Source organism: Panthera uncia (genome assembly GCF_023721935.1).
Source record: "Panthera uncia isolate 11264 chromosome A1 unlocalized genomic scaffold, Puncia_PCG_1.0 HiC_scaffold_16, whole genome shotgun sequence".
NCBI lineage: Eukaryota > Metazoa > Chordata > Mammalia > Carnivora > Felidae > Panthera > Panthera uncia.
Window position 1 is genome coordinate 15,547,796 of NW_026057576.1, and position 26,437 is coordinate 15,574,232.

Genomic DNA, 26,437 nt, shown 5'->3' on the forward strand with positions numbered 1-26,437 from the left:
AAGGAAAAAGGAATGTCTTGGGGTCATGCCATTAATTGTGAATTCTCTTTCTGTGCCTCAACTTGGATCAAAATAGTCAAATTTAGAGATAGAGACATAAAAAGAAATTTGTGTTTTTTTGAGACCAGTAATGTATAGAAAGGAACATATTTTAACTTACACCATTTACCCTCTCCTTCTGAAAGGTGTGAATCAGGGCTTTAATAGGAAATCCCAAATGAATGTTAAGCTCCTCTTTGCATCTAAGAAATGATGGTAACATATTCCTAACAATGCATCAACCAACAGTGGAAGGATTCTAAGGGGTGTGGGGGGGAACTTGGAAGTCAAGTTCTTAGAGTGGTTTTCTATTATTTTGGTGGCAGCACAGATGGATCTCTTAAAATATTAGAGCAGGGCCCCATATCTTGTTACAAGTTTTGTGGCATCTTAAAACCCAAGATTCTTTCTGCAATTGCCTAAAATTAAACTATTAAAAACAAATTTCTTTTGTGTGTGAACTTTATCTTGGGGCCCAGAAACTCTTTTTAAATCTAAATACTCCTGGGGCACCTGGGTGGCTCAGTCGGTTGGACATTCGACCTGGCTCAGGTCATGATCTCGTGGTTGACAAGTTCAAGCCACGCATCAGGCTCTGTGCTGACAGCTCGGAGCCCGGAGCCTGCTTCGGATTCTGCGTCCCCCTCTCTCTCTGCTCCTCCCCTGACCCTGCTCTGTCTCTCACTGTCTCAAAAATAAAATGAACATTAAAAAATTTTTTTAAAAATCTAAATACTCCTATGACAGACAGCATAAGACTATATTAATCATTCGTATATTTCTAGGGATTGAGTAAATACATTTCTGAAGAATTTAAGAATAAGATGTGAAAAGGGACAAGTATATTTTGATGTGGAAGAGAATAAGCCAGAGTTTGGCTTCCCTGAAACCCTTTTCTGTTTATCTCAAGGAAAACATTATGTCTTACAATGTTGTCATAGCATTTTGCATGTAACATATCGTAATGTTAAATATATAACACGTACTATAGTAATATGTTCTCATATTTGTATGTCCCATGTTAGAAATGATGAGCTCGAGGATGGAAACCATGCCTTTATACCTACTCCTACCCCCAATCCCTAGCTCAGTTACTGGCTGGCACATAGAATGTGTGCAATAATTGCTTATTAAATCTCAGGCATTATGTTTATTTTACACCCTTTTTTTAAATAGTTTAAACCTATTTTATAGCAGAAACATCTGTTAAAATTTTTTACTCAAACATCTGGAGTAAAATAATTTCACTCTTTCTAAGGTCAGTGTTAAAATCTATCAGTATGAGTATTGCAGCCTAAGTCTTCATCATAATTTGACTTTGGTTTCTAAGATCAGATATATGCACAAACTTTAGTCCTCCAAGTTTCTGGAGTAGGAATTTATAAAAAAGAATGTAACTACTTCCCAAAACCACCTCTCTGCTATATGCTGTATATGTTCTTGCCGGTCAATTTCATCCTTAGAATTAGAAATGTGACTGGGGAGCCTGGGTGGCTCAGTGTGTTGAGCATCTGACTTTGGCTTGGGTCATGATATGATGGTTTGTGGGTTCGAGCCCCGTGTTGGGCTCTGTGATAACAGCTCAGATCCTGGAGGCTGCTTCGGATCCTGTGCCTCCCTCTCTCTGCCCCTCCACCACTCACTCTCTGTCTCTCAAAAATGAATAAATGTTAAAAAATTTTTTTTAAATGTGACTAACATGACAGCAAAATCAAGGCCACTATCAGTGGAGAAAGCCCCATTTGATGCTGAGAGAAATGCTTATTGGGCAATGAAGTTAATGAGTGGGAAGGATCACTTAGGGCATAAGTAACAGAAACCTTTTTAAATAAAATTAAAAACAAATTTAAAAATGTTAGTAACTAGTATTACTTGGTGATTCTAATGTAAAGGCATATTAAAATACTTCCAAAGCAATTTCTCTGAGCAAGTCAAAACAAATAATGAACGTTAGAGTATGGATTCTCAAAACGTCACTATGAGAACTTTGAAAATTAGGAAATTAAGTGTGAAAGAAATGAGGAATAACTTGTCCCATGTCAGTGGTTTTGCCGGAACAAAGTCCTTAGTCCCCATCTCTTCTGATGGAACCAGTTGAACTCTTGCTTTCCAGTATGAAAGGAACTTCCAAAGGAAGTTTAATCTGATACTGTTAACAGGAGCATGGCTCCGAATAGTCCTAACATTTTTTAAAAACACAACTTCTTGGTATTTAAAATGATTAGGTGTAGAAGCAAAATGTTGAACAACTCAACATATTCTGAAGTCCCTGTGCTGGAACATGGCGCAGCATTTTTAAGTTTATAATCCCCGTTTAATCCTTTAGTCGAGATGTTTTTGTCAAGCATCATATGCTGTGTGTCAGAGCCTATGTTCGGCACTAAGAATATGAGAGACTGAAACAGCCCCCTTCCCTTATAATCCAGAGAGAGTAGACAAGAGCAAGTAACGCCACAAACAACCAGCGATTGCATTTCTGAAAAGAGCAGAAATTAGGGTACCAAGAGACAATGTGTTAGCTCCCCAAGCCTCGGTCGCTGGGTCCAGGAGAGGCCTGTGTCAGGTGGGGCTCCTACTAAAGTAACAGTGACTGCCCTCACTGGAGGAAATGGGTTTGGAGGAAAAACTCTTAGTTACTCAAACAGTGTCTTAGATGTGGTAGCTGTGCAAACAAAAGGGCACCAAACACAACCAGGAAAAACAAAAGGCTAAAAATGCAAAACTATCCAACAAGAAATACAAATATATTTAAATACACAATCAAAAAAAAGACTAATACTAACATGCTGTGTTCTTACCCCTATTGTTCCAAAACTTTCAGGCTTTCTTCTCATCTTTTTCTTGCACAGGTGTGTCCATATCCATTTGATCAGGTACCAGAGAGACTTGGGGCTCGGGATGACATTGAAGGGAGTGGGCAGAGTACCTCCTTCTTCGAAATAACTCATCCAAAGCTTTGTTCGAGCAAACTTCCATTCTATATCTGCATGGTCCTGAATGGGAGAATATGACAACTGCTGACAGGTTTCTTAATTACTAAGGTGAGACAAACCTCACAGGGAGCCTGTAACCTGACTTGGAGCAGCTCTTGTAATATTAATTAAATTGCTTATAGAAACAAGACTGACTCCTCGAGGTAGTCATCTAAACATTTCAGATGATGGTTTACCCTGGTAAAGAGTCACAGCAGTCTTGTCAGTTTTTATCCTTCCTTCTTCCATGAAACAGACGTCTAAAAGAATTCCATGTTAAAGAGCCTGCAGTGATCAGTTACGACTTGAAGACGAATTTTCATTTCCTGCACTGCAGGCTTACATTAGCCCAAGTGCACTAGATTCTGACCACAAATAGACCTTCATATCTTCCCCGAGGTCTTGAATCCCGGTCTAGGTCAGTGTCACCTTTATGGATGCTCATGGCTTAGCCTTCTGGTGTTTCCAGGAAAAGTCTTAGTTGGTGTGTTTCTATGTGAATTATTCTTGTCCACCTTTAGGCAACAGGCACAAATTAGGACAGAAGCTCCTCTAACAAATGTAGAATGGGGCCTCTGACATGGCACCAAACCCTGACATAGCCTTGTCCAAATAGCACCAGACAGGACTGTGGTTAGTGGCTGTTTGCAACCCTTCATAATTTATTAATCATTCCACTTTATTAACCTCCTAGAAAAAATCAGAACATTTGTGGCAATTAGAGATAGGGCAGCCAGTCCCCTCTTAAATTAGCCACAAATCTGATTGAAGCAGAAAATCTGGGAAGTAGGAGGTGGTAGAAACTAGGCATATCAAAATAGTTCATTTTAACCCATTGATATTGTAAGGAAGAACTCAGATTTTAGAGTGGGAGAATCACATTAGACCATGCTTCATTCTAATATTCTTAAATGGTTGTGTGCTAATGAATGCATGTGTTGCATATACATTTCTACCCTGAGCAATAGAGATTTTCATCTAGACACTGGACAGATTGTGCTTTCAACAGGAATCAGCATATCCAGAAACTGTGTGGCATTCACTGTGTGCTTTGCAAATGTTTGACTGGAGGGACTGATCAATAGACAGAAGCACAGAAGCTCCGGTTTCACCCCCCTATCCTCTCCTCTTCCTCTCCTCGAGTTCTCTTTCTGTTTCTTTCTAAACAAGCTTATAGATCCTGCATTAATGAAGAAAAGTATATATTGTTTGCTGTAGTCGTGGAGGATGGGAGTCAAGAGAATTAGCTTAAGCAAATAAAAAGATAGTCACTTTGATAAAGAGTTGGCCTGTGAGTAGATTCTGCTCCTTCTGATTCTTAAGGAGTCACAAATTAAGGATTACGCTAACCTCATTGTGTTCTCTTATTGCTATCACAAAGCAGACTTCCTGGGGCGCCTATGTGGCTCAGTTGGTTAAGCGTGCAATTCTTGGTTTTGGCTCAGGTCATGATCTCATGTTTCTTGAGTTCAGGCCCTGAATCTGGCTCTGTGCTGACAGTGCGGAGCCTGCTTGGGATTCTGTCTCTCTCTTGCTCTCTCTCTCTCTGCCTCTCCCCTGCTGGCTCTCTATCTCACAAAAATAAATAAATAAACTTAAAAAAAAAAAAAAAAGGTAAACTCTTTCTTTGTTCTTGGTTTGGGATTCTGAGAGGGTCTACAACAAATTCTATGGTAGAAAAACTAGAAGTGAAATGTTATATGTTGGTGATGACCAAAACCACCTCTGTTATCCAAGTGAAAATCAAATAGTTGGCATGTTCTTGCTTCAAGGAGGCATTATGCACAGGATTATGGGAGCTACACCTGTCTCAGGTTATCAATGCCTGCTCTCTTCTTAAGTAGTTTTAGAGTTTAAGCTAAGCAAAAACAGAGCTTTGAAGATCATTCTCACCTCTTTAAAAATCATCTAGAAAGATAAACCCTAAAAGCAGTAAAAACAAAAAAAGTCATACTATCATTAAGTAATGTTCTCTTCTTGATGAAATCAATCCGTTTGATATTTTATAGGATATAAATTGTATATACAGCTTCTCTGTATATAGCTTGATAATTAGAGTCTTTCTAATTTTTTTTAGAAGGGTGGTCTGAAAAATAGAATCTATGTTTTGCAAATACACTGACCAGAATAATACAGAACTTCTAAGGAAATACATAGGGACTATCTTAAAAAATCCTCACTTGCAAGATGCTTAAGTGAAGCCCCATAATTTGGATATTCACCTGCAAATCCTAGGACCTAGGTATACCCAGCACTAATACTTTGTTTATGAATCAGAAAATAAAAATCATCTATTTTTATGTTTTATGTAGTTTTTCATCTGTGACAGGTATCTTGCCCCACAGAGACAGTTTCAGTAAAATTCAGAATGCTGTTTCTCAAAGTAACAATAATAACACTCTGGTGGTTTAGAAATAGATTCAAAGATGCAATATAATGGTAGTTATTTAAGGAGAAAATTATAGTTATAAATTATTCTTATAAAATGCTATTTGATTCAGGTATAAATATGAAAGACTTAAGTGTATTTCATTCCAATATGGGTTTGTTTAGTTGCTATTGCTAATGGCCACCGGCAGGTATGTAAGTTCAAGAGGATAAAGAACTTTGTCTTTCTCATTCATTGTTGTATTTCTAGTTCATAGAATACTACTTGGTAATAGAATAGAATCATTCTATTCAAATGAATTCTTATTCATTTGCTGAATGAATGAATGAAAAGTAAACTAAATTGTTTAGATTCTAGAGTTTCAAATAAACATATATGGTATTGTGTGCTCTGCTGTAGAATTCAGGGTTACCCATACCTTGCTTTTTCTGGATTTAAGAAACCAAAAATACTGTAGATTTTCCCCTCAGACTCTCCTCTAGGCTAGCTTTTGTATCTTGCCAGGCTGGCATAAGTTTGTTTATACCAAGATTGTAGGTTAAATGGACAGAGACAATGCAAAGTCCAAAGGGTGCTACACAGAGATGAGCCACTTGTACGTAATTCATACTTCCCTTGTGCTTTCGTAGCCAATGACTGCCTAGCAAGACAGATTTACTTTATTTTATAATCATCCATAATATGACAAAACTAGATTAGTTTGTAGCTAAATATGGTATAATACTGTTTAGAAACTTCTAATTAACCATTTATATTATAATTCTGTTCTGTCCCATCAATAGCCAATTACAGGCTGTATTCCTTATGATAAATAAGATAGAGTGTGGCTAGGAACAACACATTCTAGGGGGGGAATATTGAATTAAAATAAAGTTATTCAACTTACAGCAATGAGTTGGTACGAATTATTCATCATAGCTATTAACATGTTGAGTAGGACCACCAGAGAGATGACATTGTATGTCCCAAACATCGTGGCACCAACAAACTCAGTGAATTCATGCTGTGCTTTGACATTGGTCACATATAAATTGATGAGCCCAAATATTGACCAAAATAGGGACTGGAGTGTCTCAAATAACCTGTAATAAAGATAAAGTGACACTAATAGCTATATTAATAGAACAATTATACAATAAGGTATAACAATAGAACTTGATTCCTATTATGTATATTTGCTTAATTAAAAAAATAAACTTAATAAAAAGTATTGAAGAATTACTAAATTAAATTTAATAAAAATTAAAGAAAGTTGTTTCCATCATATAGTATAAGTAGTATACTTAATTTTCCTAGTTTTACTAATTTTCCCAAGAGCTTTGAAAGCTGTTTAGTTTCCTAGAGCAGGGACAACAAATCTGACCCTCAGACTGTTTCTGTATGGCTCCTGAGTTAAGAATGGCTTTTGCTTTTCAAATGGCTGGGAAAAAGAAATTCAGAAGAGCTACTTTGTGTCATATGAAAATTTTATAAATTCACATTTCAATGTCCAAGGATCAATAAAGTTTTATTGATACACAGCCATGCTCATTTATTGATGGATTGTCTATGTTTGTTTTTTGTGTTGAAATGGCACAGGTGAGTAGTTGCAATAGAGAACATATGGCCCACATAGTTAAAATATTTGCTATCTTTTTCATAGAAAGCTTGCTAACCAGTGTCTTAGGGCATTAAGTGATGCCAATAAATGATCAATAAATGATATATCCTCAAGCCGAGTCTTTGAAAAATATCAATTCTAATTTTGCTTTTCAGTTGTAGAAGGATTGAAAATAATGTTATCACTGGATTTCCACAATTATAATTAAAATTGGGTATAGTGAATCCTGTAAGATTTCAAGTGTCAGCATGCTCAGATAATAAGATGTGCTATTTTTTTCTATTTCAGGGAACATTTAATTCATCCCTGTCAATGAATGAACTCTAAGTAAGGTTTCCTTAACTTAGTCCAAGAAGCAGGATAAGATGAAAAGTGTCTGAACCTAAATGAGGGAGTGTTGGTTTCAGTAGGATGGTTGTAACATCTTAATATAATGTAATAAAAGATAATGGAACTTTTAAACTCTTTGACAAATGGCTAAAATAAGACCCTAGTCATATTATGTTGTAAAAATGAAAGCAAAAACTAGTCTCATATCTGGCCTGGTGACTAAGAAGATAGGATGTCAGGGGTCAAGTGACCCAAGGAAAGCCAATTCATATGAGGCCAGGGGTTAACGGCCTGGATTGACATGAAAAAGGTAACCCTACACTATCAGATTTCCTCTCTATGAAAATTTATCTTAGCAATATTAACAGAATGAGGTAGTTGCCAAAGGGGGCTGAAATGACAGAAGTTATGATGGAGCCTCAGGGCCATTGGAATTATGCAAAGCCAAAGTTTGAGACAGCACAAACTAAGGGACAAAGAACTGAAGATAAATAAATAAGCCATGTAATAATTAAACACTGAAGAAAATATGCACAGAGTAGGTGACTCATGTTAGCACCGGTTTTCGCAGTCAGTGATCTTGTGGTCCAGTTCTTTGTCATCTCCTGCCCTTCCTGAAGCCTTGCGTTCTGCCCTTGCTAAGATCAACCCTTGTTCAGAGGATCAAAGGGCTGTACCTCTGTACATGGCTCTTGGACCAAATCCCTGCACTTGCAACCATCCACGAGTTTCTGGTCTGTATAACTAGGAGAATCTAAGGGTATCCTAATTGACATTCAGGGTTTCTTTTCTCAAATTTATTTGCTTTTTTTTTCTTAAAAGTAAATAATTTCACTTTTTTAATTTGTATAATTAAGTTTTAATTATAGGATATGAAATGTAATTATGTATTGATTTATTTTGCTATAGCTATTCAACAATGGAGCAAATTATCATAAAATGATAAGGAGACTGATCTGATCCATCTCAGTCAGACTTTGTCTTGGCAGCAGGGATGTGCATGTGAGGAGGTGGCCATGTATTCTTCAAGGGCAACCTACATGGCAGGTGCTAACACTATCAGGGCAAGTTTAATCTAATTCATTGGCCCTAGGCAAAAGCTACTCTTAAGTTATTCTTTGAAAACTTCCTCAGGAAGTACGTAAATTTGACCCAAGGCCATAAGTTCCTTATTTTTAGTAACTTTAAGGACAGTTTCTAAAATTAATTACTGTGTCATTTGGGTTCAATGTGAAATAACTTTGTCCTTTCTTTCTAAATGGTGTATATTCTCACTGTGAATATACAAATGTAATTCAGATGGTTTTCCCCTGACATCAGTAGCAGTTCAGAGACAGAACTAGAAATTACATAATGTAAGTGCTATAATAAATTATATAAAATGCCACATAAATCCCATATCAGTTGCTTTTTTAAATGTTCAGATAGAAACAGTGATGTAGAATAAATGGATGGTTATGGCTGAATAATACTGATTTGCTTCTGTCTAAATAAGAAATACTAACTATTAGAGAATATTAGCAAACCCTTTGGCAAAACATTTATTTAGATTTTTAATTAGACTTTGAAAAGAAGAAGATTAAAAATAAGACATTTTGTGATTAATTCTGGATTTAGTCCCTGTTTTTCTTTTCTTCAGTGAAATGAATCAGAAGTGAGATTTGCAGAATAGTTCCACTTATCCAAAATATATACACTTGACCTCAGTTGTAGCAATTTCTTACTCGACACATCCCCAAAGGCAAGGGAATTAAAAGCAAAAATGAACTATTGGGACCTCATGAAGATCAAAAGCTTCTGCACAGCAAAGGAAACAACCAACAAAACTAAAAGGCAATCAACAGAATGGGAAAAGATATTTGCAAATGACATATCGGACAAAAGGCTAGTATCCAAAATCTATAAAGTTCACCAAACTCCACACCCGAAAAACAAATAACCCAGTGAAGAAATGGGCAGAAAACATGAATAGACACTTCTCTAAAGAAGACATCCGGATGGCCAACAGGCACATGAAAAGATGTTCAACGTCGCTCCTCATCAGGGAAATACAAATCAAAACCACACTCAGATATCACCTCACGCCAGTCAGAGTGGCCAAAATGAACAAATCAGGAGACTATAGATGCTGGAGAGGATGTGGAGAAACGGGAACCCTCTTGCACTGTTGGTGAGAATGCAATTGGTGCAGCCGCTCTGGAAAGCAGTGTGGAGGTTCCTCAGAAAATTAAAAATAGACCTACCCTATGACCCAGCAATAGCACTGCTAGGAATTTACCCAAGGGATACAGGAGTACTGATGCATAGGGGCACTTGTACCCCAATGTTTATAGCAGCACTCTCAACAACAGCCAGATTATGGAAAGAGCCTAAATGTCCATCAACTGATGAATGGATAAAGAAATTGTGGTTTATATACACAATGGAGTACTACGTGGCAATGAGAAAGAATGAGATATGGCCCTTTGTAGCAACGTGGATGGAACTGGAGAATGTGATGCTAAGTGAAATAAGCCATACAGAGAAAGATACAGTATGTTTTCACCCTTATGTGGATCCTGAGAAACTTAACAGAAACCCATGGGGGAGGGGAAGAAAAAAAGAGAGGTTAGAGTGGGAGAGAGCCAAAGCATAAGAGACTGTTAAAAACTGAGAACAAACTGAGGGTTGATGGGGGGTGAGAGGGAGGGGAGGGTGGTTGATGGGTATTGAGGAGGGAACCTTTTGGGAAGAGCACTGGGTGTTGTATGGAAACCAACTTGACAATAAATTTCATATACTGAAAAAAAATACATACACTTATAGATTAATTAAGCCATAGTATCAAGACCTTGGTGTTTCTTGGATTAAAAAAAAGAATCTAAGTTAACATTTTAAAGCCACTGCTTCTAGAAATGTTCCCACAATTAGTGATTCCCAAGACTATTGATGGCAAGATTACCCACTGATTGAAAAGTCATTAGCTGCATTACCTCTCAGACTTCCTTTATATAGCAACTATTTTACTAATTCTTTGGTGAGATAAGAACAGAAAGGTTTGGAATGTAATGCCACACTTAATAAAATAATACTTAGCATAATATCCTAGTTGACTAAAGCCTGGCAATTTCTATGGTTGATGCTATAACACTGCTTTCCTAAAGGTAACATTTTTGCCTCTTGCTCTTTAAAGGTATTTCTCAATTGCTACTTTAAAAAATTAGCTTGTTCTCCAGTTAGATACTTACAACTAGAGAGAAAGAACAAGTAAAAAGGTAATGTACTCCACAGTTGAGGTTTCCCTTTATCCTTTGAAATAAAAACAATGAGGATACATAAATTAATATAAGACACATCTGAATATTTTAGTCTTCGTTTATAAGGAATAATGTAATATTAAAACAAATAATGTATGGGCTCAGTTGCCCAGTTCCAATTTTGAGGAATATATATGAAAGGAGTTTTTTTTTAATGAGACAATATCTGTCCCAAACCCATTCCTCTCTCCTCATAGGAGAGTCCCTTAACAAGAGACTATTAATTTCAAATTGTATGTAGAATAATTTCAGTGACTAAATAATTTGGTTTTCTTTAGTATCATATAGTTCTCCCATGTTAAAGAGAAAACAGCCAGGAAGCTTGAAAAGAGCAGAAAAAAGTGTCCATTTGCTGGTGGGGAAATGAACAGAGAGACATAGAAGACACAGACTAGTCTGTCCAAAGGGCAGCTGAACTTATAGATCTTGGGAAGAGAGATCTGTGCTGGTGATAGGAATATAGGAGTCCTCATCCCTCAGACATATAGGGCTACATCCATAAGCACAGATGAGTTTTCACAACGGTTCTGTAATATGGTCTGAGGATGGTCACTAAGGAAAGATCTTTATTTATTTATTATTTAAATCTCTTTTTAACGTTTATTCATTTTTGAGAGACAGAGCACGAGCAGGGAAGGGGCATAGACAGAAAGGGAGACGCAGAATCCGAAGCAGGCTCCAGCCTCTGAGCTGTCAGCGCAGAGCCCGACACGGGGCTCGAACTCACAGACCACAAGATCATGACCTGAGCCAAAGTTAGATGCTTAATTGACTGAGCCACCCAAGCGCCCCAGCAAGATCACTATTTAAAAGCAGTAACTGCGATATAATTTTCAGAGAACAGTGAAAAAAATTAGAGGAGTAAGAGATGAAGTGCAAAGACATCGTGGTGTTGAAATTAAAGAGGGCAAGATTTCAAAAGCAAACGTGTTAACAGGGTCACACGATGCAGAAACATTAAATAAACTTTAAAGAGATAAGTGTTCCTTGACCGTGGGGATATGGAGGCTCTAGGCATTTTCTAGAGTAGTGTTAGTGGACTGATGGAAGCAGCAGCCAAATTGCAGTTGGATGAAGAACGAATAAGAAGAAAACAAGGTGTCTTGTTCAGGCTTCCTTGAAGGGTTATTTGGCTAAAGGGAAGGAGAGAGACAGGAGTGGAAACTAATGGGAAACACAGGGCTCAGAGTCTCAGCATACATTTGCACCCTGAATGGAAGGAGTAATAGAGAGGAACCGTGTAAGATACAGGCAGGAGATCTCCTGATAATGATAAACAGATGTAACATAGCTAGCATTTTTTAAAATCTGATTCTATGGCAGGCACTGTATTAGGTACTCTACATGAAGTATTAGGTTTCTTAATCCTCAAATGGAATAAGATCTCTGAAATAGTGGATAGTAAAAAAAAAAACACGTTGAAATTTATGGAGTATTATAAATTATAAAAAGAAGTGTATAGAAAGAAGTTATAAAAAGAAAATTGAAGACCAACCAAAGAAAAGAAATAAGATATAGAACGGGAGCCCCGAGGGTATTGCTAGACATCCTCTCACAATGACTGACACCAGTTATGTTGAAATAGAGTCATCAGAGACAGGTCCCTTATACCTGCCTAGGATATTCCCTACATTCTAGTGCATTCTAATACTAAGAGTTATTGCTGTAATTTTTAGTTGTTGAATAATCTGTTGCTTGTAGGTTTACATTCTATTATCTGGAGAAAAAAATTCAGGTGGAATACCTGGTTTACTTGGGCTGAATGAATAGGGCCTATACTATTTGAGATATGCAATTATCTGTTGCTTTTCATGATAATAAAGGACACCATTTACACTAAAATAATACACAAGCCAAGCAGTTCAATACCTTTGCTTCAAGAATACTAGACATTTTGCCTCAGACTTCCATAGCAATGGAACTTCTTGGACAGATCTTAAAATTAGTTCTTAATATGTAAAATCATTTACCATGAAAGCGGTAATAGGTCAGTGTGATTCTTGGGAACTTAGGGATCATAAATCAGATGTCTGAGAAGGGGCTGGATCATGGAACAAAGGCTGTTCCCTGAATTAAACACAACCTGGGAGGTCAGTCAGTTCTAGGTGCTGTGTGGAAGTTCCTCCTGGAAGACAAAGCTTGGAATCAGAAGGTTATGGCAACCTAGGGAGATGGGCCGGTCTTGGCAAGCAGTTTGCATTGGGGCACGCGGTACGAAGTAACAACGGAATTGTGAAAGCCATGGTGAGCAGAAGGGCTCTCCAGCAGAAATCCAGAGACAGACAGCAGACAGTATCCAAGACGTTTGTTAGAGGCTGAATTTTGGTCCTTGAAGGGGGTTGGTGGGATCTGATTGTTGTAACTCCCTACTCTCAGTTGCCAGGAGCAAATTACCAAGTCAAGGGGCACAACAGAGTGGGGAAAGATCTCAGATGTAAAAATTGAGACACAATTCAGGGCCATGCTAGTCACAAGGACATTGCTACAAGGGGTTTCATTGAATCCCTCACCTCCAGGGTCAGAAAAAGGCATGAGGAAGATGAAAAGGCTGAATAAACTGGTCAGCCTGGGCAGCTGCTGTCAAAGAGCAGAAGAATCAAGGCTGGGAGCAAGGGAAGCTGGGATGACCTTTTGTTTTCTCTGTGACTCATGGTTTGTATCAAATCTATTTCAGAAAGGATCTGAGGAAGTTAAGGCTGAGATTAAACTTTTATGTGCAAAGAAGCAGATGTTGATTAATTAAAATGGAGTTTTAATATTGGGATCAAAGACAAAACAGATACAGAATTGAATCAACAAGAATATTTTAGCCATCAGGGACTTAGTTTATATGAAGTCGTTGAGTTCTTTTCCTACTTGAGAAATGACTACTCTCTTATTTTACATAAAATTCTATCATGGCCTGTGAATAGGGTCTGATCTATAGTCCTGTATGAAGTAACCATGTATTCGCTGGCAGTTCCTGTGTAGAGGGAAAGGACCTAGGTGTCTTCATTCCCCTGCTAATGAACTCTTTGGCACAGTTGTGTGGTGGTCATAGTGGGAAGGAAATGGGCACAGGCATGGAGAGGTGTATTCTGTAAGGACTGTGTGAGCATCAGACATGGGGGCATGGGTCTGTGCTATCAGCAAACCTGCCTGAGATCAGCAAGAGGCTGACACTGAATGAGGCCTGTGGCTCATCAGGCGTCAAGGCACAGAGAGTTCTGTGTGCATAAGGATGGCAGCCGAGGTTAGCCTGGGGTTCCTATTTTGGATCATTTCTACATGCTTACATTTTTTATGCAGGGAATTAGAGAATGAAGGAACAAGCAAAGGGACTTTCATAACTGGAAAACACAGAGGAAAGCTCGAAAAGTACTTGGATTTTCTCACAAGATTGGTTTTACTTATATTTTGTCTTTTAATGTGCTTGTAAGATGCCACTAGGGCAGACGTTTCCTCTTATTACACATTTTAAAACCAAATATACAGCTTTTCTTTATATGAGGTCACTGAAAAGGCCATTTTACTAAGACTTAAAATAAATGTAATGGAGATATATATATATGTATATATACGTATATGTATATGTATATATATATATATATATATACATATACATATACATATACATATACGTATATATACATATATATATTTAATGCCAGAGGGATCCATTTGTATTCAAAACCATGTTAATTCTGTTTTCTGTATTAAGCACAATTTCCTTTGCAACCACTTGTCATGGTTCAAATTCATAATGTAATACACTCTACATTCCGCACAGCGTTACCAATAAAAGTGTCTGTTCAACTTACGTTGAAAATGCATTGTTCTGCTTTTCACATCGTATGCCTTTACAGCTTAACTCTTTTGTTTCTTCATAATAGAAATATAATTGATTTAGGCCATTTGCAAATGCTAGCAACACAAGGCAGTATATGAATAGGAACTTCAAAATGTCCAGGAGCATTCTTCCCAGAGATATTTGCAGAGGCCCCAGGTGAGAATTTGCAGTAAACAGTGAGATCAGGCGCAGGGAACTGAAGATGTTTGCGATGGCAAATAAAGCTTCAGCCACTAGAGTGGGATGCCACATGTCCCAAGATTCTCGTGGATTCAGAGCACTGTACTGGAGAGAAAAGAGAAAGTAAAACAAACTCATATGTATATGACTATGTCAAGTTCAGGCCAGAATGCTTTTTCAGGTAGATCTAGCATCGTGGCCTATTGCCCTTCACAGCGGCTGATATCCTCCACGATGGTGGCAGCAATATTCATCTACACAAAAATAAGAGTTTATTAAAGCAATTTATAATTTATAAGCTTTAATCAAAGTGACCTTCCTGGTCTGTCCTTGTCATTTGTATGTTTGTTTATAAGTGAATTACATCTGACCTCGACCTTTCCAATGGAACTTTAAAAAAAGAAAAGGAACATGTTACATAGGAAAAAAAAAATCTGATTTTATATGAGGAAGAGCAGCAGCACGATAACAAAGAAAGATACATTATAAAGGAAAACTACACATTTTGAACAAAATTATCAAGGGCTTTACTTTCTGTATTTACACACTTGCATAGTCTAGATGCATGCATGCAGGATACAAATTCCATATAAGTGAGTGCAAGTACTGGTCCATTGCCCTGGAAATAGGAATGACCACTCTGGGTATAAATGTTGGTGCTTTGTATCTGTTGTATCCTAAAGCAGATAAAACCCAACTTGGAAGCCATCCTGGAAGTCAATGAATTGTTAATTTTGTTATATTTAATATGTAGGACATGTGGTTTTTTTTGAAGATTCCTTAATTAGATAAAATATGTGATCTAAGAAAGAATATTTGCTACATTAAACTTTGACCAGCAATTATTTAAAAAGTAAGACTTAGTCAGTTGACATGTCAGCTTTAAATTATCTTGACATTGAGCTGCATGAAAAGCAAGATGAGTTTTATCCCTTGTATTATTGAGGTAAATTTATATCCTTAAAAAAAAAAGGCCAAATATTCTCTTTGAAATACTGTGTTACAAAAATATATAATTAAACTTGTGTAGGAATCAAACAATAAATTGAGTCATCTTCTTCATACACATCCCTAAAAAATATGTCCAAACAACATGATCTTTTTCCTAATAATCATGTTAGCAAAAAGTTCTACTCCTGTATGAGTCCCATTGGAATATCAGAATATTTCTATTCTTTTTATATTGCATTTTATACCAAAGACCTTTACAAATGTTAATTAATTCTCTTGAAACCAATAGATAGTATTCTTTTAATCTCCCCGGGGACAAAATACATCACAAGCTCCTGATTTTGTTCAACACTCAGACTCTTGCTTGAATGACAATTTAAAACAATCCAATTTGAGCAAAAGGGAAATTATTTTCTATTTTTAAATGCTGATAACTGTTCTTGAACATTCTCAACTTCATAAAATAGCTAATCATTGAAGACACATGAAGAATTAAAAACTTAATACTTTTTATTCATTATCACAAGTATCAGAGTGAGGGTTTATGGTATCAGCCACTACCTAATTCTCTTCTCTTGGTTGTCCCATATATGATGCCACCTCTTCCTTCAAAGACTAAAACCACCTTCACCTTCTTTGTCTTGCTTCTCCCGAAAGACACACGTTTAAATAGAGAACATCCCCCAGCCCCCCATTGATAGCTAATTCTATATTTCTCTTTAAGATAATATGGCTTAGGACTATATCTCAAAATGTACAAAATGTGACATAGTAAGCATTCTTAAGGATGTGATCTTTTTACTTGGAATTCCTCATAACGTTTAACACAATATCCTGCACAGCTCAAACATTTTCTCCCAATGAGTACTTACTGTCCCATGAGGATGGGAGGGACACCTGGTAATAAAAATGCTCTAAGAGATTAACACAAAGTGCTGTGGGAATATAGAGAAAGTGATAAATTCTGTCTGGGGCTGATGGGGCCAGCAATGAATAGAGACTATATGTTGTTCAAGCTTTAAGGGTCCTTTGATGTTATGGCATCTACTGGAGACACTGTTCCTCGTTCTAGATTTCACAGGCAGTTGGAGGCAGTTGGATATAGAATCCGTCATCACATGGTGATATGGTACTTTAGATCCCTTCTTAGCAAATTGTCTCAGCTGGGACTTGCAAAATCATGCGAAAGGTTTTCCATTTTACAAATCATGAGATGCTAGATTCTACCCCAGTATAATTACCCAAGTCTGCTTCAAAGTCTAGCACTTCTGGTAATTGTTGGGAAACAATGCTATGTGAATCTGTTCACATTTATGCATGGTCAGGGCTTCCTGAGCAAAACATTGCATGGCTGTTAAAAGATGTCTGAATGGCAAATAAGCCTTGGAAGTTAAATATAGAGACTTTCTGAGAGATTTGGAAACATCTCCCCTGGAGCCATCTGCTTAGATTCTAAGGATAATAAAACTAGGGACCTTTGCCTCCCCTGAGAGAATTTGTTTACTTTAGAAAGTTAAGGTCTTTCTCTTTCTGGGGAAGGGGGGTGGTGGGGGAAGATGGGCAGCTGGCACAGCTGCACTCTATAAGCTCTGAGATTCATAATTTCCCAGTTCCCCTCCTGTGGTACAAACTCCTGCATGTGAAGGGTGCATCTGGCTCTCATCTGTCGCCCTGTGGGGAATTGGAGCATGGGGGACCAATGTTAAGATTGTTATGTAAGTAAACAATTTGTCTGTTCTCTGATCCAGAAAACTTGCTTCCTGTCAGGATTAAATAGAGATATAAACATTTAGTAATTAGCTCTTGATTTCATTCTTTTAAGTTCTGCTTTTTAATTTCTCTCCTGTCACTCACGCATACATTTAGCTCTGGTTTCTACATATAGGCATTGTTTTACAAGGAGATTTTTAAAATTCTTTCAAACCATGGTGTCCTTTGAACTTGTAGAGAAAAATTAGGATTCTTCAATGTTAAATGTATTTTTCCACACCCTATGATTAGGAATTAAAAGCTTAACTTGAATTTAAAATTTCTCTTTGGCTCTGTTTTCTAAAACGTAGTCACAAAATCTATATTCACGTTTTTAGCCCTCCATGTTTGCCTCTGGCCATTTGTGAGGCCTCTTCCCAGTGTCCCTAGCAGATCCTTCTTTCTCACTTGCTCCTTAAATAACTGAGTTTGCTTTGCAAGCCTCTTCTCTTCTCATTCTATCTACTCTCCCTGGATGTTTTCAGTGATCTCAACTGTCCGTTATGTGCTGATGACTCCCAGTCCTACATCTCCGCCTGGATGTCTCCCCTTACAGTCATATTTTATATTCTACCGCCTCGTTGACTTTTCCACACGGTTATCTCACAGGCATCTCAAGCACACAGGTCAGAATTGGAATTCGTGCTCTGTTGCTCCTCAAGCTCTCTCTCCATTTACGTTCTCTGATCTTAATGAGGGGTGGCAAATCTCCCAAAGCAGAATTTGAGGTTGAGCCTAGATTCTTCCTCTCCCAACTCACAGGCTCTAAACTAAAATCTCATAGATACCGCTCACTCCTCTTCGCTGGTACCCTCACTGTCTTAAAGAAGTTCCTCTATTTCTTACAGAAATTATTATAATAGCCTCCTAACTGCTCTCCCTGCCTTGTATCTTATTTCTACTTTGGCCCATTTCCTCCAGAATTGTGTTTTAAAAGGGCCAGTCAGACCACCTCATATCTTGCTTAATGTTCTTTCTTCAACGATTCTGCAGTGTCCTTGAGATGAAATTCCAGTTTTTCAACATGTCATATGAAGCCTCTGGAATCTGGGTCCTGACTCTCTTTTGAGATTGATCTGCCATTTGTTCTCAGTTTGGTACTTAATGCTCTGGCTCAAACCTTTGGTACTGGTCACTCCCCAGATTTCCCTCACATTCTCACCAAAATTCCTTTCTATGAACATCAGGCCCTATGTCCAGAGTGGATTTAAATTCCAATTATTATGGTTCTTCATCTGCTATTTATTCATTAAATATATGCTGAGTGCCTACGCTGTGCCAGACACCATCAAATAAAATGCAATTTATGGTGAGCAAATAAAATGCAGTTTATGTCACATGAGCTTACAATATAGTGAAGAAAGCAGACATTAAATAAGAAAAGCTAATCCTTCCCTTGACAGGTACTCTTTGACGGGGATGAATGGACGCTAGGATCCTGCTGACCAGAGCTGGTGGTTCCATGTGATAGAATAATCCTTGAAAGAGAAAGATCAAGTCTGTTAATTATACTTGAATTTAAAAAAATAATTAATTTAAAAAAAGGAAAGAGAAAAATCAAGAGCTACTCTACACATTGAAGTCCTTTTAGGACCATCAATTCCTGGTTTCCTTTTTCTCTCAAGTATTTGCTTTTTAGTATAAATGTACCGTAGTGTCGTTTTGTTTGAAACCTTCATTTTTACTCAGATTTTTTTAAGAGACTAGCTCCTTTGCAGACCTATATAACAGAATATTCAACCTTGGATTACTGTCAGTTTTCCATGTAGGGAGCTTTGTCTAATGCATTTTCAGAACCAAACATCTAATAGAGTGCTTTATATATGACAGGAGGTCAAAAAGCATTCTAGGGTGAAGAATCATAGACACATTCATGGTTGTTAGAAAAGATGAATCATTGGTAGAAATGTGAGTATCTTAATATAGCTGGAATATGGAGAATTTGGGTATAGTGATGAATCTAAGAGGAAGTTGGAGCCAGGTCGTGAACACCTTAGCAGAATGTTTAGAGGAAGATGAACTGAATCATAATACTGGGTTCTTTATATATATGTAGTCTTTGATGCATACTTATAAAACTCAAGTAATCTATAAAAAGTGAATAAAAAATTAAATTGATACAAAATGAAAATATTTGTCATATGAGAGTAAACGAAATGTATATACTGGTTTTAATTTCGATTTATAAGGAGAAAACCTTTCCTTGGTTTAGATAATGAAGTTGGTTATATAATGAAGTAATGAAAGACAATAAGAAGGCATATGATTTTCTTCTGTAACAGATAATACTAGATTAAACAATTGGGATTTAAATCTCTACCGAGCTCTGTGCCATAAAACTAAAGAATATTTAGAACATTCCATAATTTGGACAGTATACTGTAGTTACAGCATTTGTGAAACAAAAACAATATTTGCCTCTTTTCTAGCTCATAAGAATAGATCAATGAGATATATACTTAGAACTATTTAGAAGAATAGTACTATGAAAAATTCTATCATGACTGTTAAAATAAATGCCCTTATCTATAATACATTTAATTTTTGAAAATATTACTTCTATTACACAGTGGAATAGGCATAGGAATTTAGTCATTTCTGCCAAATGACTGAAGATAAATATGAGACAAGTTGTTCATAGAAAAAAGGACTGGGAAATATTTAGGACAAAACCAGTTCTAATGAAGATAAAGTAACATTTTTTTAAGAGTGCCCAGGCATCAACAAGCTCTGGATTAACTAGTATTTCATACAGAGTGAGAAGCGGAAGTGGTTGACAAACCTTCTCCTTCAAGAATTAAGAGCAAATACAAAAAAAATAAATAAAAGCTTACAATCAATCCATGAGCCGTGAAATGTTCAAGAATCAAGGTATTTAAGGAAGCACCACACAGCCTTGCATGTAAGGAGGAGAATACTGAAGTCACACACTTTTCTACTGTCTATGTCTCTACAATGCAATGCTGTTGCATTGTACATAAAAGTTAAAACAACTACTGAGTGCTTATATTAAGCTCTGTTCCATGACATTAAACATGTTTATTGATGTAATCCTCACAAACATTCTATAGGATTTGATTATTAGTGTCATTTTATACATAAGAAAATTGAGGTATAGATTAAGTAACTTGCTCCAAATCACACAGGTAGGAAGTGGTATCAGTGATACTCAGATCAAGTATGGATCAGAGCTCAAATCATGGCCTTAGTTAGCAGGACCCTTTGGTGTGTGTGTGTGTGTGTGTGTGTGTGTGTGTGTGTGTGTATGTTAAAATTCCCTCTAGATGAATGAATCACAAAATGATAAGCCAATTAAGCAAGTGTGGCCCTTCTGCCAGACCTATTCTAAAAGTTTCTCCTCCTCGATAGACCAGTTACAGAAAGGTTTCCCTTTTTGTGGACTAATAGTTTTTTTTGGTCTGGATCCGTGGCTTGCACAAAAAGACCTAGGGTTGGATTTTTGCTCCCATTTATGCACCTTCAGACTAGAGGTAGAACCTCTACAATATTACAGATAACCTTGTTATAACTCCTTGGTAATCTTGCCTGCATCATAATAGGCAAACTATTCACTAGGAAGCAGCATCAGGTGATTCCATCTACCTCATATTTCATAATTAATAAATCATCTATTTTATGGCTCTTATCTCCTAATTTTTTTTGAATACCAGCTCTCTATCAGCTTCCCCTATGTTCATTTCTCTACTTCAGGCATCCATTATCATTTGACTCATTCTCTGCTTAAATCTCATTCATGGCTCCTCTTCATTAACAGAGCACAGCCCAAATCCTATAGCAGGATGTGAAAAGTCCTTCTTATCCTAGTCTTGCTCCCATTTATTGGATCATTTCTCTTAGATACTGATCTCCTTTATACACTAAGACTTTTTTGCACATTGTATTTTTTCTCTCCGGAATGCTAATGCGCTTTCATGAACCCAATGGATACCTTCTGGCTCTGTCTTCCAGGACACTTCCAGTAGAGTTGAGTTCCTTCCTCGATGCTACCATAGCCCTTGCTGTAGACCTTATCAAATGGGAAATTCTTATTTACATGCATTTCTCTTTCCACAACCTGACTGTGGACTGCTTAAAGGCAGGAGGTGTACCCCAGGTATCTTTGCATTCTCAGCAAACAGATGAAGACCTGTTCTCTTAGTATGCTCCCAGAAATTCTTATTGTTTAATTCACATAATAGCTGTGAATTGGGATTCACATAGCACAGTCTATTTAGATATATAGCACAGTCTATTTTTGTGCACAAATATAGCAACTTTTCCTAAAATAGTAACTTATAAATTATTTAAAATTAGCATGAAAATTGAATGATAAAAGAAAGGAAAGGTAAGTCAACAAGTCAGCATTACAGACTCCCAAAGTAAGTGCTCTTTTGATTATTATCATCATTTAACAGGTGGTCACATTGAGACCTTCATTTAGTAATTTGCCCCAAATCACACAGGTTTCATGTGGTAAAGGCGAGTGTGAATCCAGAGCTCAATCTTTTTTTCAACTAACATAAAGGAAGAGACATAATAAAGACGTTTAAAAAGGTAAGTCTAATGGACTCATAGTATATGAAGAAGAGGGAGGATACTGGAGTAAAAGAGAAGAAAAATTAATAATGCAGGCTTATTCTATAACAGGCACTTAAATTATATCAACTCATTTACTTCTCATACCAACAGCACAAAGTAGAAATTGTTAGTCTCCTTATTTTATACATGAGGCAAGGGAGGTGAAGAAATAGGTCCAAGTTCACATAACTAGTAAGTGTTGGAGGAAGGAAGTGAGCCCAGAAAATACTACCCATCAAACTCTATCCATGCAACTCGAGTTTTAGTTACACAAACTAATCATTCAGAAAGAACATTTTGTACTTTACACATACAATCACAGCTGGACTCCTATGCAATGCATAAACAAATTATATTTCTGGAAGATTCCATGTTATTTACATCATTGTCAGCTGAGGTAATTTCTGTGCACTTTTCCATCTCCTTTTCTCCTTCTTCATCACATGAGGTGAGTGATGCTTGAATTTTAAGCATAAGTTTTTCCTTGGTGTAGTATTAGGAACAATGTTTATATTTTAATATTAAAATAGATGTTGCACATGAAGAATTTACAACTTTTTAAGAAAATTCAAATCCCATATCTAAAACTGAGACAAAAAAATCCACAAGTACCCATTAATTTATGTAGTTGTACCTACTATATACCAGAGTTCTTATATATGAAAATGTATATGTACCATATATAAACACCATCAAATGTAATATGTAAAAGTATTCCGTATCTTAGTACAAATGTTGCATATAAGAAATACATGAAAGAAGTTCCATTTGGAATCAATCTCATACTTGTCTTAGCTGTTGAATAGAATTATACAGTCCAGTGTCATTCCAGTCATCTTCCTTAGACCAGTTACATCAGCATCATCCGATGAGTTTGCTACAAATGCAAATTTAGGACCCTCTGTAATACTCTTAAATTTAGAATCTCTGGGGATGGAGAAAAGGAATTTGGGTTTTAGAAAGCTTTCCAGGTGATGTTTTTGCACTGGAAAGTTTTAGAAGAAATGCTATAGTTCTATATACCAGAGTTTTATATCCGTATTGGGCCACAAAAAAGCAGATATATTATTTTTTAGTTGAGATATGGCCAAAACAACTTTATAGACATACTTAAGGATCATTACAAAGAAAATAGAAATTGGACAGATATTCACTGAACAACAGACTGCCCATCTCATACATAGATGCATAACCTCCTTGGTTAAGACAGTACCTTCTGCTCTCTTAAGGTCTTCAAGGGCATTAACCTAAAGTAGATAGGAAAAATTACCAAGTTATGATCCTATTATTAAAATATAGCTTTATTTCCATGAAATTGGTAGGCATGAAATTTGGTGAGTGGCAACATTTTAATTGAACAAATTCTAGAAACTAAGGCCTTTCCAATGATGGGCATTTTTGACCCTGACAGAGCTGAACACTATACAAGGGAGACTCAGGCCACTATTTTAGGAACTAGACTAAATGAATGAGTTCACTTACACGTTAGGATTTTCTAGGTCAGATCACTAAATTGCATGAATTATTCATGTAAACCCCAATTAGACACTCTTTATTTTTTGCTAGTACACTAATCATTTTGAAACAAACTTTTAAAAAAGAAGAGACAAAGAAAGAGGGAAAAAGAAAGGCAAGAAGGAGATAATACTTTGATTTGAAAAATATCCCCCAAAGTACAAAATAATCCTAGTTGTCATTGCAGAACAAAATGTTTTACAGAAATTATGTGGTTTGGAAAAGATTGATATTGTACAGAATCTGGGGGAGTGATGGGTGTATGAGACTTCAGGCGCTGTCATGTTGAATGGGATGAGGAAATTATATTCTGTTCTAATTATATCAAACTATATTAGTTTGAACTGAAATAATAATTTCAATGCTTTGAATGAGTAATATTTTGATTGGTCTAGGTAATGTTATCAGTTAGTTATAACTGATAAAAATAGATTTTGGTTGCCAAAATTTAAACAGTGTTTGAGGTAGACTGTTATGAGAAATGGAAAGGATTCAAAACTAGAGCAACTATTGTGAGTAATTTTGAGGCATCATTCAAATAAGATGCAACAAAATTGGGTGACAACTTCAAATTGTTTGTGAAATTTATTTCGAAACTATAATTGGGTATTAATAATGTATTTTATACCTATCTATCATCACAGAAAGATAACGCTCTAGGTAACATTATTAGTAAAATTAATAGCAATCAAAGGTAGGGAAGTATTTATCAGAACTTTATGCTTTACCAAAAATATAAATGATAGTTACCTTTACAAATGCAACGATTTTCAAAGAGATTGTTGCCAAATATAAGGAATTCATCACAAAATCCATTAGATTCCACCAATCATGGATGTAATCTTGAAGTCCACCATCCCACATTTGTTTAATTTCTCCCCATATAAAACCTGCAATTACAGAGAGATTCATTGTAAGTGTGATTTTCAATCAGCTTACTAACAACAGAGGCAACTTAAAAATTATAGAATATTGGAGCGGCAAGCGACTTTAATGTTCACTACATGAAGCATTTATTTTTAAAGACAGTAATATTCAGTCTCAGCCAGACTGTAAAATTTTGAGGACACTGAGCTAATTAATTGGAGAGAATGCTTTTAGGGTAGGTTCACTTTCTTTTATTCATCTGATATACTTGTAAGAATGTCCAATTTTTGAATCAACTGCAATTTCTCTGTAACTCTGTATCCATTTTTCTCATGGAAAATATCATGGCATTTACTTGTAAACAAATACTAAAAGCAATGTTTCCTTTGAAGTTGAGATGACTCAGAGTCATGAAAAAGTGTCGCTGGTGAACATAACTGTCTTAATTCCATTAAGCAGGATATTTTGTTTTGCCTTTGTAAGCAGTTGTTACCTTTGGAGATCTGATTTCAGTTCTGGTCAAAAGATGGTTATAACATGCATGATACTTCATTATAAAACCTTATATCTAGCAATAGCTTTGAGACTGCCTCCATGGAAAATAAAAATCCCTTTCCTTTATAATGGTCATATTTTTAATAAGAAATGTTTTATTTTCAAATTCTAGGAAGTACACATAAAATATCACTATGTATCATTCTATTTCCATAATCTTGTTAAAACTTTATAAATCTAGTTTTGGGGCCCAATGATGAAAGAGAGAGATATCAAAGGGAGTAGAATCAGGAAATATTAAAAGGATAAATATGGTTTCATAACTACATTAATGCAAGCAAACAATACGACTCTATTAAGATAATGAGTCTGGAATGTCACATGTGTAGCACAATGTCTCACATCTGTCTTGCACAAAAAGCCAGAAAAAGTCAGGTTAACTATAAAATCATAACTTTTCATGAACCTATCAGAGAGACAAGAAACCAGAGAGAGTTCCGATGTGAACATTAGCTCACCCATGGCAGAGTGCAGGGGTAAGAGACAAAGTCACCATATCCCAGAGTAAGAAGATTTCAGAAAAACTTTTAAACGAACTTCTGAAGGTTGAGTCTGAGCTTGCACAGAGGACAGAACCCCTGGGACTCAGATACAAGGGGAGTCTCCCTACTTGCATGTTTTTTGTTTTTTTGTTTTTTTTGTTTTTGCATAGAGCAGGCTCCTCTCCCCTAAGAACAAAACACATAAGCCCCATGGGAGAAGCAGGAAACAGGATTTCCTAGGGTTTGCACCAGTATCATTAGAGGTTTCCTACCACAGGGCAAAGGTCAGGAAAGTCTGCACATGACCTGCAAAGTGTCACTGCCATAGGTAGTAAGGTATGGATCATTGAGAACCTGCATTGCCAATGCCCAGGCATAGTCCCACCTAACTCTGCCCTAGACCAGGACAACAGAGAATCTGCTTGTTTCACATCACCAGGTAACAATCACAAGCTAATAACTACTGGAGGAGTGGTGAGAGCATGAATAGAGTATCCCTCAGAGGCATAGGTGCACAGGGGAGGCCAAAAGATGTGGGTGAAGCAGGAATTCTGAGAATAGTCCTCCTAAGTCAGTCAAAGCCACTATAACAAAGTATCACAGACTGGATGTTTTATAACAAAAATTCATTTCTCATAGTTCTGGAGGCTGCAAGTTTATGATCATGGTATCAGCATGGTCAAGCTTTGGTGAGAACCCTCTTCCATGTTCTAGGTGTACATATCTCTCTCTATCCTTACATGGCAGCAAGAGAGCAAGCTAGCTCTCTGGCCTCTTTTTTCTCTTTAAAGTTTTTATTTATTTATTTTGAGAGGAGGGAGGGGCAGAGAGAGGAGGAGGAGAGAGAGAATCCCAAGCAGTCTCCATGCTTGTCAGCACTGACCTGATCAGGGCTCGAACTCACAAACCTGTGAGATCATGACCTGAGCTGAAACCAAGAGTAGGACGCTTAACCTACTTAACCTACTGAGCCACCCAGGCTCCCTTTTGGCCTCTTTTTATAAGCACATTTATCTCCTTCATGAGGACCCTCATGACCTAATTGCATTCCAAAGGTGCCACTTCCAAATGCAATCACAGGGGGGTTAGGTTTTCAATATATGAA

At 36.8% G+C, this 26,437-nt stretch overlaps 1 protein-coding gene across 1 annotated transcript in view; it reads right to left on the reverse strand.

Moving 5' to 3' along the window:
- TRPC4 (transient receptor potential cation channel subfamily C member 4) overlaps positions 1-26,437 on the reverse strand; it is a 195,889-nt gene that overhangs the window by 13,900 nt on the left and 155,552 nt on the right. Inside the window, exons 5-8 of the mRNA XM_049646853.1 lie at positions 24,179-24,318; positions 14,427-14,740; positions 6,287-6,482; positions 2,838-3,032 (exon numbers count right to left, since the gene is read on the reverse strand). Of these exons, the coding sequence (XP_049502810.1) occupies positions 2,838-3,032; positions 6,287-6,482; positions 14,427-14,740; positions 24,179-24,318 (845 nt within the window). The remainder of the gene's footprint in view (positions 1-2,837; positions 3,033-6,286; positions 6,483-14,426; positions 14,741-24,178; positions 24,319-26,437) is intronic.